Source organism: Morone saxatilis, unplaced genomic scaffold (assembly GCF_004916995.1).
Source record: "Morone saxatilis isolate NCDOM2014 unplaced genomic scaffold, NCSU_SB_2.0 Contig7, whole genome shotgun sequence".
In the NCBI taxonomy this organism is placed as follows: domain Eukaryota; kingdom Metazoa; phylum Chordata; class Actinopteri; family Moronidae; genus Morone; species Morone saxatilis.
In genome coordinates, this window is record NW_023340246.1 from 74367 (window position 1) to 87994 (window position 13628).

A 13628-nucleotide genomic window follows, 5' to 3' on the forward strand; every position below is an offset into this window, starting at 1 on the left:
ACTTAGGGTGAGTCAAATGCAAAAAGAGCAATGAGAAACAAATCTTTGGCCAAGTACAAACACAGACTTTCAGAGAGCATGGTGACCAGATAACAGCCATGCTGCATTTAGGCCTGTTGTCAAGTTACTGACAGGATTAATTAGCGGCAGATGACATAATCTGCCACCAATGATCTTATTTCAAGTGACAATCAGTGCAAGCTAAAAATCAGAGCCCGGCTATCTGAATGGTTTTGTATGTTTTGTGTCGTTGCTAGCAAAAACAGTGAGGAGACAACAGCTTTGAGAAGAGATTTGTAAGCGCTGGATCCCGGTTAACCTGGGAACGTTGCTAAACAGGAACCAGGTCTCAAATGGAAACGGTTATCAGAATGGTGGATACAGATTATCTCTAAATGCCACATTTTGAGCGGAAAGCCTCTGTTATAAACTGGAGGCACCGCCATTTGAAATGATAGTTGGAAAAAGGAAGGATACATTATTACGGAAGTATTACCTATACTACATCAGTTTTGGGCCGTTCTTTTTAAACACTTGTCACGTGTCCCCCAACTATGTAGTACTAAATCACTGGAGAACCCCTTTTAGGAGATGATTTAGAGTATTATACTTGACCTAAGCTCCATAGATATACACTTCAAAGTCGAGATGTACTTTATTATTTTACATGATCATTGAGATTGTGTCTTGACAATTACTGTGTATAGAAAAATATCTATGTGGCTGACCTGACTGAGGAACTGGTTACGTCTCCTGCACAAGCCCTGGCCTGGATTCGGAAAGGAGAAAGTAAGACCTGAGGTTATTACAGAACAGAAGAATCATCCCCACATAGTGTGCACTGCAGACTGTGACAACAACGTGTTTTCTGCCTAATCTGCCTCTGTAGAGAACCGTCACTATGGAAAGACTAAAATGAACCAGCGGAGCAGCCGCTCACACACCATTTTCAGAATGGTAAGCAACACCACAACATACAGTAACATGCAGGATTCTGAGCAAATATGGATTTCTCACCATTTAGCTTTCCTTAGATCCTGGAAAGCCGAGAGAGGAGTGACCCAGCATCAGGCGAAAATGCTGATGGAGCCATTATTGTGTCTCATTTGGTACGCTACCTCATTTTTATTATTGACTTGTTTTCTATGTTTGTGTTGTAATAATAATTAAAAAAATGATTGCTTCCTCTTCTAGAATTTAGTTGATCTAGCTGGATCTGAGAGAGCAAGTCAAACAGGAGCTGAAGGTAAGGTGGAGTTAAATCCATAAACTATTGGTTGAAGCTGCGTGATATGTTTGCTAGGCCTGATATGTGTGTACTGAGTTTACAGTGACCTGTCTGTTTTGATATCCTAGGCACACGTTTCAAAGAAGGTTGCAACATCAATCGCAGCTTGTTCACACTTGGCCAAGTTATCAAGAAACTGACAGATGAAGGCCAGAAGTGAGTAAAGAATGAACACGCAGTGCACTTATTGCACTTGTATAATATAACTTACGGTTTCTACTATGAATTGTACATGTCATACATTATGTAATTGTTTGGGTTGTACTCTCTAGCACTTTTACTGAGAGTTTCAACATTTTAGAAAATATGTGTATCTGCTTCCTTTCTGAGAGTGAAATAAGAAGCTGGAACTATTTCTTAAAAACAATAGTGCATCCATCCACCAAGTACTCTGTACGAGCACAATGGAACCAAACCTGACAAGTGTTTTACCTAGAAATAGTTCTCACTGAAACCACAAATAGTTGTTTTTACATTTGTGTAGAGATACAATGTGCTTGTCAGCTTTAGAGGTTCTCGTAAGTGTATTTTACTTTGGACAGAGCCATGCTAGCTGTTTCCCCAGTTTCCTTTCTATATGCTAAACTAGGCTTGTCCTAAGTCCATGTTCTTTTTACATTGATAACTGAGGCATCAGATTAGAATGTTGACTATTTGAGTTTTTTTTTTTTATTTTTTTTTTATTTTTTTATTTATTTATTTATTTGTTTATTTGGCCTTTCAAATTGTTTATTATTATTTATCTGGACCTGATGTCAGAGCAACAAGAAACAGTTTTTAACAGCCTCGTGTTTGCAAATATGATTCTTTCTCTTCAGGGGTTTCACCAACTACAGAGACAGTAAGCTAACCCGAATCCTGCAGAACTCCTTGGGTGGGAATGCTAAAACAGTCATCATCTGCACCATTACTCCTGTTACTCTAGATGAGACCCTCAGTACACTGCAGGTTGGTGATATATGCACATTTCTGTCCTGCACATTTCTGGACCTTTTTAAAACAACAACTAGCAGAGTGAACATGAGAAATACACCAGATGATGTTACAAAAAATGTGCATGTTTTATCAGTTTGCCAGCACTGCAAAGAAAATGAAGAACGACCCTCATGTGACGGAGGTGTCCGATGACGGGGCTCTGCTCAAAAGGTATCGCAATGAAATTGTAGACCTCAAGCGACGTCTTAATGAGGCAAGTGTCACTTTTCTTCTATCAGTCAAGTTCTGTTTCGCAAGTTGCAAGTCACATGACAGCAGCACTTCTACACACTGACCTGTGGAGACACTCCCTACAGGTTTCTTCAGTCACACAGACCACAGCGACGGAGAAGGAGGTTCTCTCCCAGCTGCTCCAAGAGAAGGATCAACTCCAGAGAGAACAAGAGGACAGGATCAAAAACTTGACCAAACTGCTTGTGACCAGCTCCAACCTGGTTCCTGTTCAAAGGGTAAATATGACACAATAATGCTTAAGGTAGACTACAGCTTTCTCCTCATTATCATAGTCATAATGACCTGTGTCCTGTTTTTAAGATGCCCAAACGCAGGGTTACGTGGGGAGGAAAGATGCTCAGACTTGCCCGTCAGTCTGGCTGTGGACCATCTGACCTCAGCTTTGCAGAATCTTTCACTCGGAAGAGGAAAGCAGACCGCTCCTGTCTGATGGAGCTGGGTGAAGGTAAGGAGGAAATAAATGCACACTGCAAATCTCCTTATAATTCCCATTTTGTGCATAAACTGCACTATCTGTTAATGGTTGAATGCATGCACGGTATGTTTTAACAGATGATGAGGACTTTGATTCTCACTGGGGGATTCCTGATGAGCCGTCAGATGAAATGGAGATGAGTCAGGCCTCTGTGACTGTTCGAAGCTTTGGTGACAGGTGAATGTCTTTCTGCCAACAGTCCTCAGAGCAAATTTAAAGGTCCAGTGTGTAACATTTAGGATGGAGGATCTACTGTAAGAACTGGAATATAATATTTATAGGTAGTGTATAATGACACACATGAAAATACTGGCTCTAGATAGGACCTTCTGCATGCCCAAGTTACACGGCCACTGTAGTTTCTCCTACACACTTAACAGCCTGTTCTCAGTTCAGTTAATCTAAAATCCTTTCCCAAATAGAAGGCCGTATAATATTAGTGATAAAAATCATTAACATTAACTTTTTTTGAGTCGTCAGAATCGGAAATCCCCTGGTCTAATACAACTGGTTATAGTTGACATGTTTCTGTGGTCTCACAGTATGTATATCACCCCACCGTGAGATTATCATTAGGGTTTAATCATCCATAATTCACTTCCCCAGTAGCTGCACAAACCCAAATTATACTTTAAAGTATCTACATGACTTTGAGGGTCTTTGTACAGCCCAACATTTATAACTGTGTGTCTGTTTTTGAAACCCAGTATAGTATAAACAGAACTGTATGCAAATCTGCCCCTCAATCTGTGGCACACCTCACCTTTATACTTATGAGCCCCTAAATGCCCTCTGTATGTACTTATCCTGTATACTCCAGCTAATCTTAACTAACATAGCTAATGCTAGTCTTTAAATGTTGTTTTACAGTTGTTGAACAAGTTTTTAACCTCTATGTTTTATCTTTTTTCCAGTCCCAAAGACTTTGTGTCTCCTGACCGGATGCGGGAGCTTTCTGGGAAAGTGTCTCACCTTGAGCTGCAGCTGGAAATGGAGAGTCAACAAAAAGAGGAGGCAATGGCAAAGGTAGAAACATTAGATGGAAAAGTGACAGAGCTGCAGCTGCAACTGCAAACAGAGGCCCAGCAAAAACAGGAGGCCTTAGAGAAAATACAGACTGCAGAAAAGAGGGCAGCCGAGCTGGAGCTGCAGCTGCAGCTGCAAACAGAGTCCCAGCAGAAACACGAGGCCTTGGAGAGCATACAGATGGCAGAACAGAGGGCAGCTGAGCTGGAGCTGCAGCTGCAAACTGAGGCCCAGCAGAAACAGGAGGCTGCAGAAAAGGTGGAGATGTTGGAGTTCAGAGTGGCAGATCTGGAGAGACAGCTGGAAGAGCAGAGCTACACTCAGAGTGTGAGTGATGAACAGGTGTGCTGTGTTCAATATACCTGCTCTCTGGTCTCCAAGTAAGAGGAGAAATCCTCAGTCCTAATCCTAGAGGATGCTTGTCCACCTCATCATGAGACCATTGATTTCTATCTGACTTGGTTGTGTTTGCTGGTTTTCATGCTAATCTTATACCGTTTTTTCCAGATGAGAAGAGAGTTTGCAGAGACCATCCAGCTGTGTGAAAGTCTGGCTTCAGAGAAGGTAATGCTTGATGGAGCGCCTCCACTTTTCAACATTTGTTAGCTAGCTTAAGATGCTAAATATGTTGCTTTTATCTTTAAACCATCTTTAAAATGTGCTTGTCTTTTCAACACAGGTTAGCGTAGCACATAGAATATCTAAGTACAGGAAAGGAAAAAGTGGACCAAGGTTCTGTCTTGTTTAACTGTTATTGGAGCACAGAGCAAAAAGGGGCGGGATTTAGGAGGGGCAATGAAATTTAATTTGCGTTTAAAGGCCAAAAGTCTTTGCCATATTGAATATTTGTTGCACAATTTACGACAACAATAGCTATATAACCTTATGCTCATGGATGACTTGTTTATTTGTATAATTTTTTGCAACATCTGCTAAAAACAGTTGGAAACGCTCACTGCTGCTTAAATTGATCAAATTGTGTGTTAAAGGAAATGGTGGTTGGTGAGCGAGACTATCTGAAGCAGGAGCTGGGGATGTTCATAGAGCAGACTGAAAGCCTGGAGAAAGAGAAAGCTGCTCTGGCACAGGAGCTGGAGGAGAGGAGAGAGCTGGACGAGTTCAAGTCTCTGGAGGAGGAGTTCAAGAAGGAGCACGAGGTAAAGCTTTGACTCCACTCCACTGATCCAAGGACAGGAGAGTTGGATGTATTGGGTTTGGCTTTGTTTGAATAGTTAATACGTCTTTTTTTTTTTTTTTTATGATTTCTGTGATATTTATAGATGTACTGTATTTGCACTGTTCATTTTGTTTGTGTGATCTTATAGAACGAGTTGCAAAAGGAAATATCTCGCTTGAAGAAGGCTGTCGAAACCTCTGAACTCCAGTGCCTGGAGCTTCAGGTAAGATGACATGCTGGTGTAAACCTCCTCAGGTTTATTAAAGGTCCTATGTGAAGGATTTAGTGGCATCTAGCTGTGTAGTTGCAACTCCCTTGCTTCCCCTTCACCTTCCAAGCAACAAAGGTGGTGGCGGTGAAATGCTAAAACGAGTGTCTGGTTTGTCCCTTCTGGGCTACTGTAGAAACATGGTGGTCTCCATGGAAGGCGACCTGCAACGTCTGTAGATTAAAAGAGCTCATTCTAAGGTAACAAAAATGCAACTATTCTTATTATCAGGTGATTATACACTAAGGTCCAGTGTGAAAAGTTGAGGAGGATCTATTGTCAGAAATGGAATATATGATTGTGTTATCATTGGTGTGTAATCACCTATAGGAATATAGGAATCATTATGTTTTTGCTACATTAGAATGAGGCTTTTATACAGATGATACAGGTACACCTGGAAGTGCCATGTTTCTGCAGTAGTAACACTGGCTTCAGATAGGGGCATTAGTGTTTCTTGCGCCCACCGTAGTTTCTCCTTCGTGCTTGGAACAGGAGGGTGAAGTGAGGGAGTTGCAATGTGCAACCAAACTGCTAAATGCCACTAAATCCTACATAATGGTCCTTTAGAGCTAACAGTTTATGTAAAGTGTCAGTAATAGAACACGCAAAAACAAACTTCTTGTCATTTCATGTATCACAGTGTTTACTGCTGCTCTTTTAAGCCCTTTACTGCATGACGAACAACAAATATGTACATTGGGAAGATGTTTATTATTCCTCTATTCATTACAATCCAGAATCCAAAAATTGTGTCAGTTTTCTTAAATAGCTTTTATACTTTTGTTTTTTAAAGAACAAACTAGAAACTCTGTCTGAAGATCTGAAGAAGAAAAGTGACTTTGCAGAGGAACTTCAGAGTATGGTATGTGTGTTTTCAATTGTTATCCTATCACCTGTAAAAATCCAGGTATAATTCAGGGTACATCATGAAACCCGTCAACATGACTCTTTTAGCAGAGTTAATGTCAGTGAAAGCATTGGGTGATAGAGTTACAAACCATGTTTACAAAATGATAAAGGGATTATTATGGATATGTACAATTGGTCCTTTCAGAAGACAGCACGTTGGTAAAATGATATGGACGGAATATTTACAGGTCTACTCTACTCTAGTGGGAAGGAGCTTTAAACATGAAGGCTTTCTTAGCCATTGGCTTAGACACTTAGGGCCCAGATGATAAATACCAGGGAGGTTTTAGTGAGCTGTCTAAATGTCTGCAGTGTTTCTGAGCTTCAAATGTGTCCACTAACATCTTTAAATCTTTTGTTTACTGGAAAATTGCTCCTATCGGTCAAAGATTCATATGCTGATCAAGATTCTGTAATCTGATGTTTTTATGACAGCCGTCTGGGGCTTTTCTGGAGTTAATTAATTAGACTGCTATTTATATAATTGTGTGTGAGTATCAGTGAGATAAGAGACTTGTTTTTCCAGTCCTTGAAACACCTGGAAATTGTTTAAAATGACCAAATATCCTGGAAATAATCTGTTATCCTGGAACATTTTAATTGTATTTTAGCCCCTCACTCAGATCACATATGCAAACCCAGGTTAAAGAGTAACTGTAGTCAATTCACTGGAGACAGCAGAAAAATCATTGTCAAATTCCGAATAAGGTATCGGAATCTCAGAAAAGTGGATTGGTGCATCTCTTGTCATCTGTCCTGAAGCAGGCTAATATTGTCATGTTGCCTCCTTGCAGAGCGATAAGGACTTGGTGCAGGAGGTGGCGAAGCTTCGTCGCTCTCTGGATGATGCAGAGGGGGTCAGCAGAGACACAAAGAAGGAATGGGCTGTCCTGCGCAGTCAACACATCGCTCTGGAGGAGGAGAATGTAAGTGGCATTAACACGTTTGTCGTCTAATAATCTACTGAAAAGTTAAAGGGTAAATGGACTGCATTTAAATAGTGCCTTTGTCTCCTGACCACTCAAAGGATATTATACTTATCTATATCATATGTACCACAGTTATAAATATCGCTGTCTTTTTTTTTTATCTTCTTGTCATGGTCTCTCCAGGTGACTCTGACTGCCAATCATGAGAAGCTGGATGCTGAGGTGAACAGCCTGCGCTTTCAGCTTGAGACAGAGAAGTCACGCTACAGAAAGATGCAGAGCGACCTCCAGAAAGAGCTGAACGTCGCGTTTGATGAGAACACCAAGCTCACCACTCTGCTAGATGGAAAAGTACCAAAAAGTAGGTTTAAAGTCAGGCTGTTTATAATGTCACTCTGCTAATCAGGTTGTGATTATGTACATTCAGTCTGTAAAATCAGATGGGAGCTGTAAGATGTTCTTTGTGTGCAGATCTGATAGACAGTGTGGAACTTGAGAGAACAGTGACAAGCCTGAATAAAGAGCTGACGGCATCTCATGAAGCAGAGGAAGCCCTCAAAGCTCAGCTGGAGGAACTGGCTTCATTACAGACTCTTCCAGATAAGGTGGACCATTTGATGAAGCAGGTTGGAATACCAAACATCTTCTTGTGTCAAACTGAAATGGAGAGCATTAAATCAGGTGTAATCATGTGAGCTCATTCTGTGTCGTCTCAGGTGTGCGAGCTGACCGAGAAGCTGTGCACTATTGAAACTCACAGGAACAGCCTGCTCTCAACCCAGGCTCAGTGTCAGGAGGAGGCTCAGCAGCTCAGAGACTCCCTGCAGACCTCCCAGGATGAGATTCTGAAGATTCAGGCAGACCTGAGCGCTGCTGCACTGAGGGAGAAGGAGCTGAGCCAGCAGTGTGCTGATGTAACACAGCAGCTGGATTCCCTTCGCTTAGACCTAGAGTGCTCTGTTGCTGAGAAGAGTCAGATCATGGCTACCATTGAAGAGACGGGCTTGAAAGTAAGATGTGGAATGTAATTGGGTGCGCTTCAATCGTGATTCAAAATCCCACCTTCTTAGCTTTAAATCTTTTAGGTTTTTATTTCCTGTCAGTAGAAAATTGGCCCTGATTGGTTTTACTTCTGCCTTCATCGGCTATAAGCAAACACACCGCCCTCTAGTTTCACAGCAGACTGTTATTGCTTAAGTATTGGAATGGACTCTATAGGCAGATAACCATTAATACAGGACTTTTAACTCTGATTTTATGCATATGGTGGTGTGTTCTTTACACTATGACAGTTTCTTAAAATTTTATTTTCAAAACGCAGCACATCGCCTTGCTGACAGTATCGCAGTATATTGAATCATAACCCCTGTATCATGATGTGCATGGTGTCACCAGATTCTTGTAGTACACAGTCCTAACCACAAAGGTAATCACTGTAATGATTTCATTTTAGCTGGAGGAGAGTGAACGACACAGAGCATCACTGGAAGAAAAAGTGAAGGAGGTGCAGCAGCTGATGAAGGATTTGGAGGAGAAGCTCGCTGACAGTGAAGTTTCCAGAGCCACAGAGGAGGAGATCAGCAAAGAACTTCAAGAACAAGTATGACATTGATGGTCCTTTAATTAAATGAGATATGACTTGGTTAGTTGATTTCTTGAACACATAGACATAATGTTACTTGTCAACCTTGCTATATGTCATCTTATCTGGTTAGTTGTGTTTAAAACTGTAGATCAGTTAAAGGATAAAAACGGTAGTATTTTCTACCACCTCGTATAATTGATTTCAAGGGGAATCCGATCTGGTGGCAGGCAATCTTCTCTCTGATTGTCTTGGGTATTTATGAAAGTCATATAGAGGCATCAGTTGATCAAATTCATCAAATTGAGACTGTAACCAGTTAGAAATTCCTTGTAGTATGTTCAAGTAGTACTGCCATAAATGTGTTTGTCTTTATTTGGATATTGTAGCTGAACCAGCTTACTGAAGAGCTTCACTGTGTGCGAGCAGAGAAAGAGCAGAATGCTGGTGCTCAGAGCTCTGCAGAGGAGATGGAGAAGATGCTATCTAAAGTTGCATCTCTCACAGCAGAGAGAGACCAGCTCAAGATGGACCTGCAGGAAAACGTCGAGATGGTGAGTTAACATGTGACTGCTTTGCCAAATGCGTTCATTTCTGTCAGCTGTGTTGGGCCTCTGCTGTTTGTTTTTGTCTCTGCATGTCAAAAGATTGTTTTGTTTTTTACCATGCAGATGATTGAGAATCAGGAGGAGCTGCGGACAGCCCTGGAGAAGAGTCGTGAACAGAGGGAGCGGATCAAACAGCTAGAGACTGCACAAACATCCAAACAGGATGGTCCTCCTAATGACACGGGTGCACAGCAAGAGGAGCTGCAAACACGTGTAAGGGTTTCTTGATAAATCAGGAAAACTAGATCTCTTTATTTAACGAGTTTAATTAACATAGTATTTTTTAACCTAATTCTTCTTTAAAGTTATTAATTATACCTAGACTTCAGTTCCTTTCTTTGAGAAATATAGTTTATAGTATAGATAGTGTAGTTTCAATACACAAAGTTTAAATCTTCTGGAAGATTAAATATGCACTGTTTACATAAATCCTGATGAGTAGTTTTCACCATTTAACAGATTCAGACTCTGACTGAAGAGCTTGAGAGTGTGCGAGCAGAGAGAGACGGCCTGCTGCCTGAGAGGACGGCGGACAGTCACAGCGAGGAGACGGAGAAGCTGCTGCACAGAGTGAAGTCTCTCAGTGAGAGCTGCCAGGAGATACTGGAGGGACTGAGACAGGAGAAGAAGCAGCTCAGAGCAGAGCTCGGAGGACAGGATGGAAACCACCTACACACACTACAGACTGAGGTTTGTAGCTTTAATTCTATAAAATCCATCTATTGTAGGGCTGCACACATTTTTTGTACACATAATTGCAGTTGTAATAAAACATTAGGATCATAAACTGTTAAAGTGGCAGCTGGCGTTGAGGAGACACATGAATAATCAGTTGAACTGCTCCCTACCGCACAGATCTGGACTCTCACTGAGAAATTGAGGAGTGTTGAAGCAGAGAGAGACGGCCTGCTGTCTGCGAGGACAGCCGACAGTCACAGCGAGGAGACGGAGAAGCTGCTGAGCAGAGTAACGTCTCTCAGTGAGGAGAGAGATCAGCTGCAGGAGATACTGGAGGGACTGAGACAGGAGAAGAAGCAGCTCCAGGCAGAGCTGGAGGACAGGATGGAGATGGTATGTACACAGAGTGTCTTCTGAAGTGTTCATGTATGACTGATTATTTCACGTCTATTGAATCCCAGTCTGCCCAATAAGAGAAAAGGAAAAAGTGCTGTTTTCTGTCGCAGGTTGCACAAGCCCAAAGTGGGTTTAACCAGCCAGAAATACAGACCTCAGAACTGCAAGCTCATGACAAGAAAGTAACCCAACTTCAGCAAGAGGTAACAGCAGTTGACTAATAAATCTGGTGATATTCTATTTTTCTGATTGTCAATAAATCCCATTAAAAGAGCAGAATTCACAATAAATGTATCCTAACAAGTATGATGTCTGTACACTGTCCTGCTGCCCCACATACTCACTAGAGCACCAAATGTAGATTAATCCACCACTGAAAATAATCCCCAGTTCCTCCCTCCTGTTTTAGTAGTTTTTGATTAAAAAACTAAAGTGAGCAGCTGTTTAATCAAAAGATTGAACTTTGTTTTTAAAAAAATTCCATCTTTAGTAAGAACCAATGGGCTTGGAGCAGAGAGCCACAGATATTAAGGATGTCAGAGACGGACTAACACCTTTTTGACGTTTTGGTCTCTTGATAGGATTTGTTGGCAATAAGATAAATATGGATTGAATATTTAAATCATGGAATGTGTTCATTTTCCTCCACAGGTAGAGCAACTGCAGGCCACTTTACAGGCCGTCAGTGAACAAAAGAGCCAGCTGGAAGATGAGCTGAAGAGTAACATGGAGATGGTGAGTGGAAGTTGATTGTGGTCAAACCAAGATCTAACCTTTTGATGTTAAATGGCTTGTGCTCACTATGCAGTGTTCCATTTGTATGATTAAAAAAAAGGCCCCTTTTTTTCCTCTACTTTTTAGGCAACAAAGACTCAAAGCCTTCTACATTCACTTCACCAGCAGGTCCAAGAGCAGAACCAAATAAACATTGACCTGGAAAGACTAAGCCAAGAGAGGCAAGCTCAGCTAGAACAACAGGTTTGTTCCTTGAAGTGTATTTGACTAAAGGTGTATGTCTAGATGGACTTTTTCTATTCAATTACAAGGTGTTGTCTTATTTTAGGTTGCAGAGACTCAGGATCTTCTACATTCTCTTCAAGAGGAGCTCCAAGAGCAGAAGCAAAATAACTCAGATCATATGAAACTCTGTGAGCAGAAGGAGTCTGACTTAGAGCAACAGGTGAGTTGAAATGTTGATGAAGGATATTTCTTCAAACTGATCTTTAATTTTCAGCATTCTGCCAGTTATAAATCTTTCCATTTAAACAGACAAAGACTTTAAGCGAACAGCTTGAGAGTGCACGAGCAGAGAGAGATGCTATGTTGTGTGAGAAGGAGACTGGCTGTCAGAGGTCCACAGAGGAGATGGAGAAGCTGCTGAGCAGAGTGACGTCCCTCAGTGAGGAGAGAGATCAGCTGCAGGAGATACTGGAGGGACTGAGACAGGAGAAGAAGCAGCTCCAGGCAGAGCTGGAGGACAGGATGGAGTTGGTAAAAACAACAGTCCCAACAATAATGTTCTCAATCTGTTCCAATGTGAAATAATCAAATATCAAAACATTTGAATTTAATGATTAAATATCTGCAGTTCTGTTTTTAAAATCAAAATCCTTCATAGTGAGAAATCCCAGGAATCCTGGCAAAAGAGTGATTACATTCCCACACAGGTCACAGTGTTCTCTTTCTGTTTTTCAGATGCAGTGTGACTTCCAGCAGCAGCTCAGCGCTGAGCCGCAGTCACTCGAAGAGAAGCAGGAGGCTCAACAAGTTGTGCAGGTTAGATCATTTCACTCATTCTCATTGTTACACATGTTTCATTTTACTTTTTTCATTCAGCTATTATCTTAAAGGGGATTGTGAGAAAATCTGACGAATATCTGAATGGCGCTTTAGATCCAACAGCTCGAGGAGCATCTGGATAAAACAAAGGAGGAGCTGAACCAGATGAAGTCTGATCTTCAAGAAAATGTAGAACTGGTGAGTGTTTTTTGTTTGTTTGTTGTTGGTTTTTTCCAATTACTACACATTGGGAATTTTAATCAGAGAAAAGGCATAGTGATGTGGTAAATGGTAAATGGACCTGTACTTGTATTTACAAAAAAAAAATATATATATATATATATATATAAACATATTTGTTAAGCTGGAACTAACCATTTTGTCTCGAAAAATGACTGAAACTATGAATTTACTATCAAAACAGTTGTAGATTGATTTTCATTTGATTAATTAATCTGCAGCTTGTCAGGTTGTTGATGGTAGACTGTTGACCTCATGACTGTACACGAATTTTTAGGGACTGGTATACTCATGTGATGGTAATGGGTTTCAGATGATCGAGAACCAGGAGGAGCTGAGGGTGTCTCAGGAGAAGATCCGAGTTCTACAAGATGAGATCAACATGCTGAGGAGTCAAAAGGCAGAGCTGGAGAGCAGACCAAGCAATGGGAGTGATGCAGAGAATACCCTCCAGTCACAGGAGCCCCAAAACCAGGCAGGACCACATTTTTATACATAAAGAATGACCCTGCTGCTTGATGCTGGTGCTCGACTCTTGAATAGATCAAATGATTTTAGACATGTTTTTGTATTACTCAAAAAGCATCTGAACACATGATGAATGTTAGCCAGATTTTTGCAAGCAAATCTAGACATAATAGTCATGTCATTCCCAGTATTCAACATTACAATTGTCGCCATTCTCTCCTGACAGATTCATCGGCTGACCGAGGAGCTTGAGAGTGTGCGAGCAGAGAGAGACGGCCTGCTGTCTGAGAGGACGGTGGAGACGGAGAAGCTGCTGCACAGAGTGAAGTCTCTCAGTGAGGAGAGAGATCAGCTGCAGGACACACTGGAGGGACTGAGACAGGAGAAGAAGCAGCTCAGAGCAGAGCTGGAGGACAGGATGGAAACACTACAGACTGAGGTTTGTGTCCTGCGTATCTACCTGCAATGAAGCAGCTAACAAAAAAGAGGAGGGTGGTGAACTTGAGGTGATTCTAGAGTGATGATTCTTTAGTGTTTAGCACAGATATATTGGTATCAGGCATTTATTTTTT

The 13628-nt window shown here is 41.3% G+C and overlaps 2 protein-coding genes across 2 annotated transcripts in view; both read left to right on the forward strand.

The window, feature by feature from the left end:
* The window catches only part of smim8 (small integral membrane protein 8), a 31318-nt gene that overhangs the window by 11572 nt on the left and 6118 nt on the right, over window positions 1-13628 (forward strand). The gene's annotated exons all lie outside the window — the stretch shown is intronic.
* Window positions 1-13628, forward strand: part of cenpe (centromere protein E) — a gene marked incomplete at its 3' end in the record, with an annotated part of 25077 nt that overhangs the window by 2811 nt on the left and 8638 nt on the right. The window contains 33 exon segments of the mRNA XM_035679066.1: window positions 708-789; window positions 890-957; window positions 1035-1109; window positions 1195-1246; window positions 1357-1444; window positions 2107-2236; window positions 2358-2477; window positions 2581-2733; window positions 2819-2963; window positions 3071-3170; window positions 3908-4361; window positions 4527-4583; window positions 5009-5176; window positions 5345-5419; window positions 6261-6329; window positions 7171-7302; window positions 7489-7666; window positions 7777-7931; window positions 8022-8315; window positions 8759-8905; window positions 9277-9441; window positions 9559-9708; window positions 9955-10185; window positions 10351-10566; window positions 10680-10772; window positions 11221-11304; window positions 11431-11547; window positions 11633-11749; window positions 11839-12060; window positions 12265-12345; window positions 12463-12546; window positions 12902-13063; window positions 13283-13495. Of these exon segments, the coding sequence (XP_035534959.1) occupies window positions 708-789; window positions 890-957; window positions 1035-1109; window positions 1195-1246; window positions 1357-1444; window positions 2107-2236; window positions 2358-2477; window positions 2581-2733; window positions 2819-2963; window positions 3071-3170; window positions 3908-4361; window positions 4527-4583; window positions 5009-5176; window positions 5345-5419; window positions 6261-6329; window positions 7171-7302; window positions 7489-7666; window positions 7777-7931; window positions 8022-8315; window positions 8759-8905; window positions 9277-9441; window positions 9559-9708; window positions 9955-10185; window positions 10351-10566; window positions 10680-10772; window positions 11221-11304; window positions 11431-11547; window positions 11633-11749; window positions 11839-12060; window positions 12265-12345; window positions 12463-12546; window positions 12902-13063; window positions 13283-13495 (4677 nt within the window).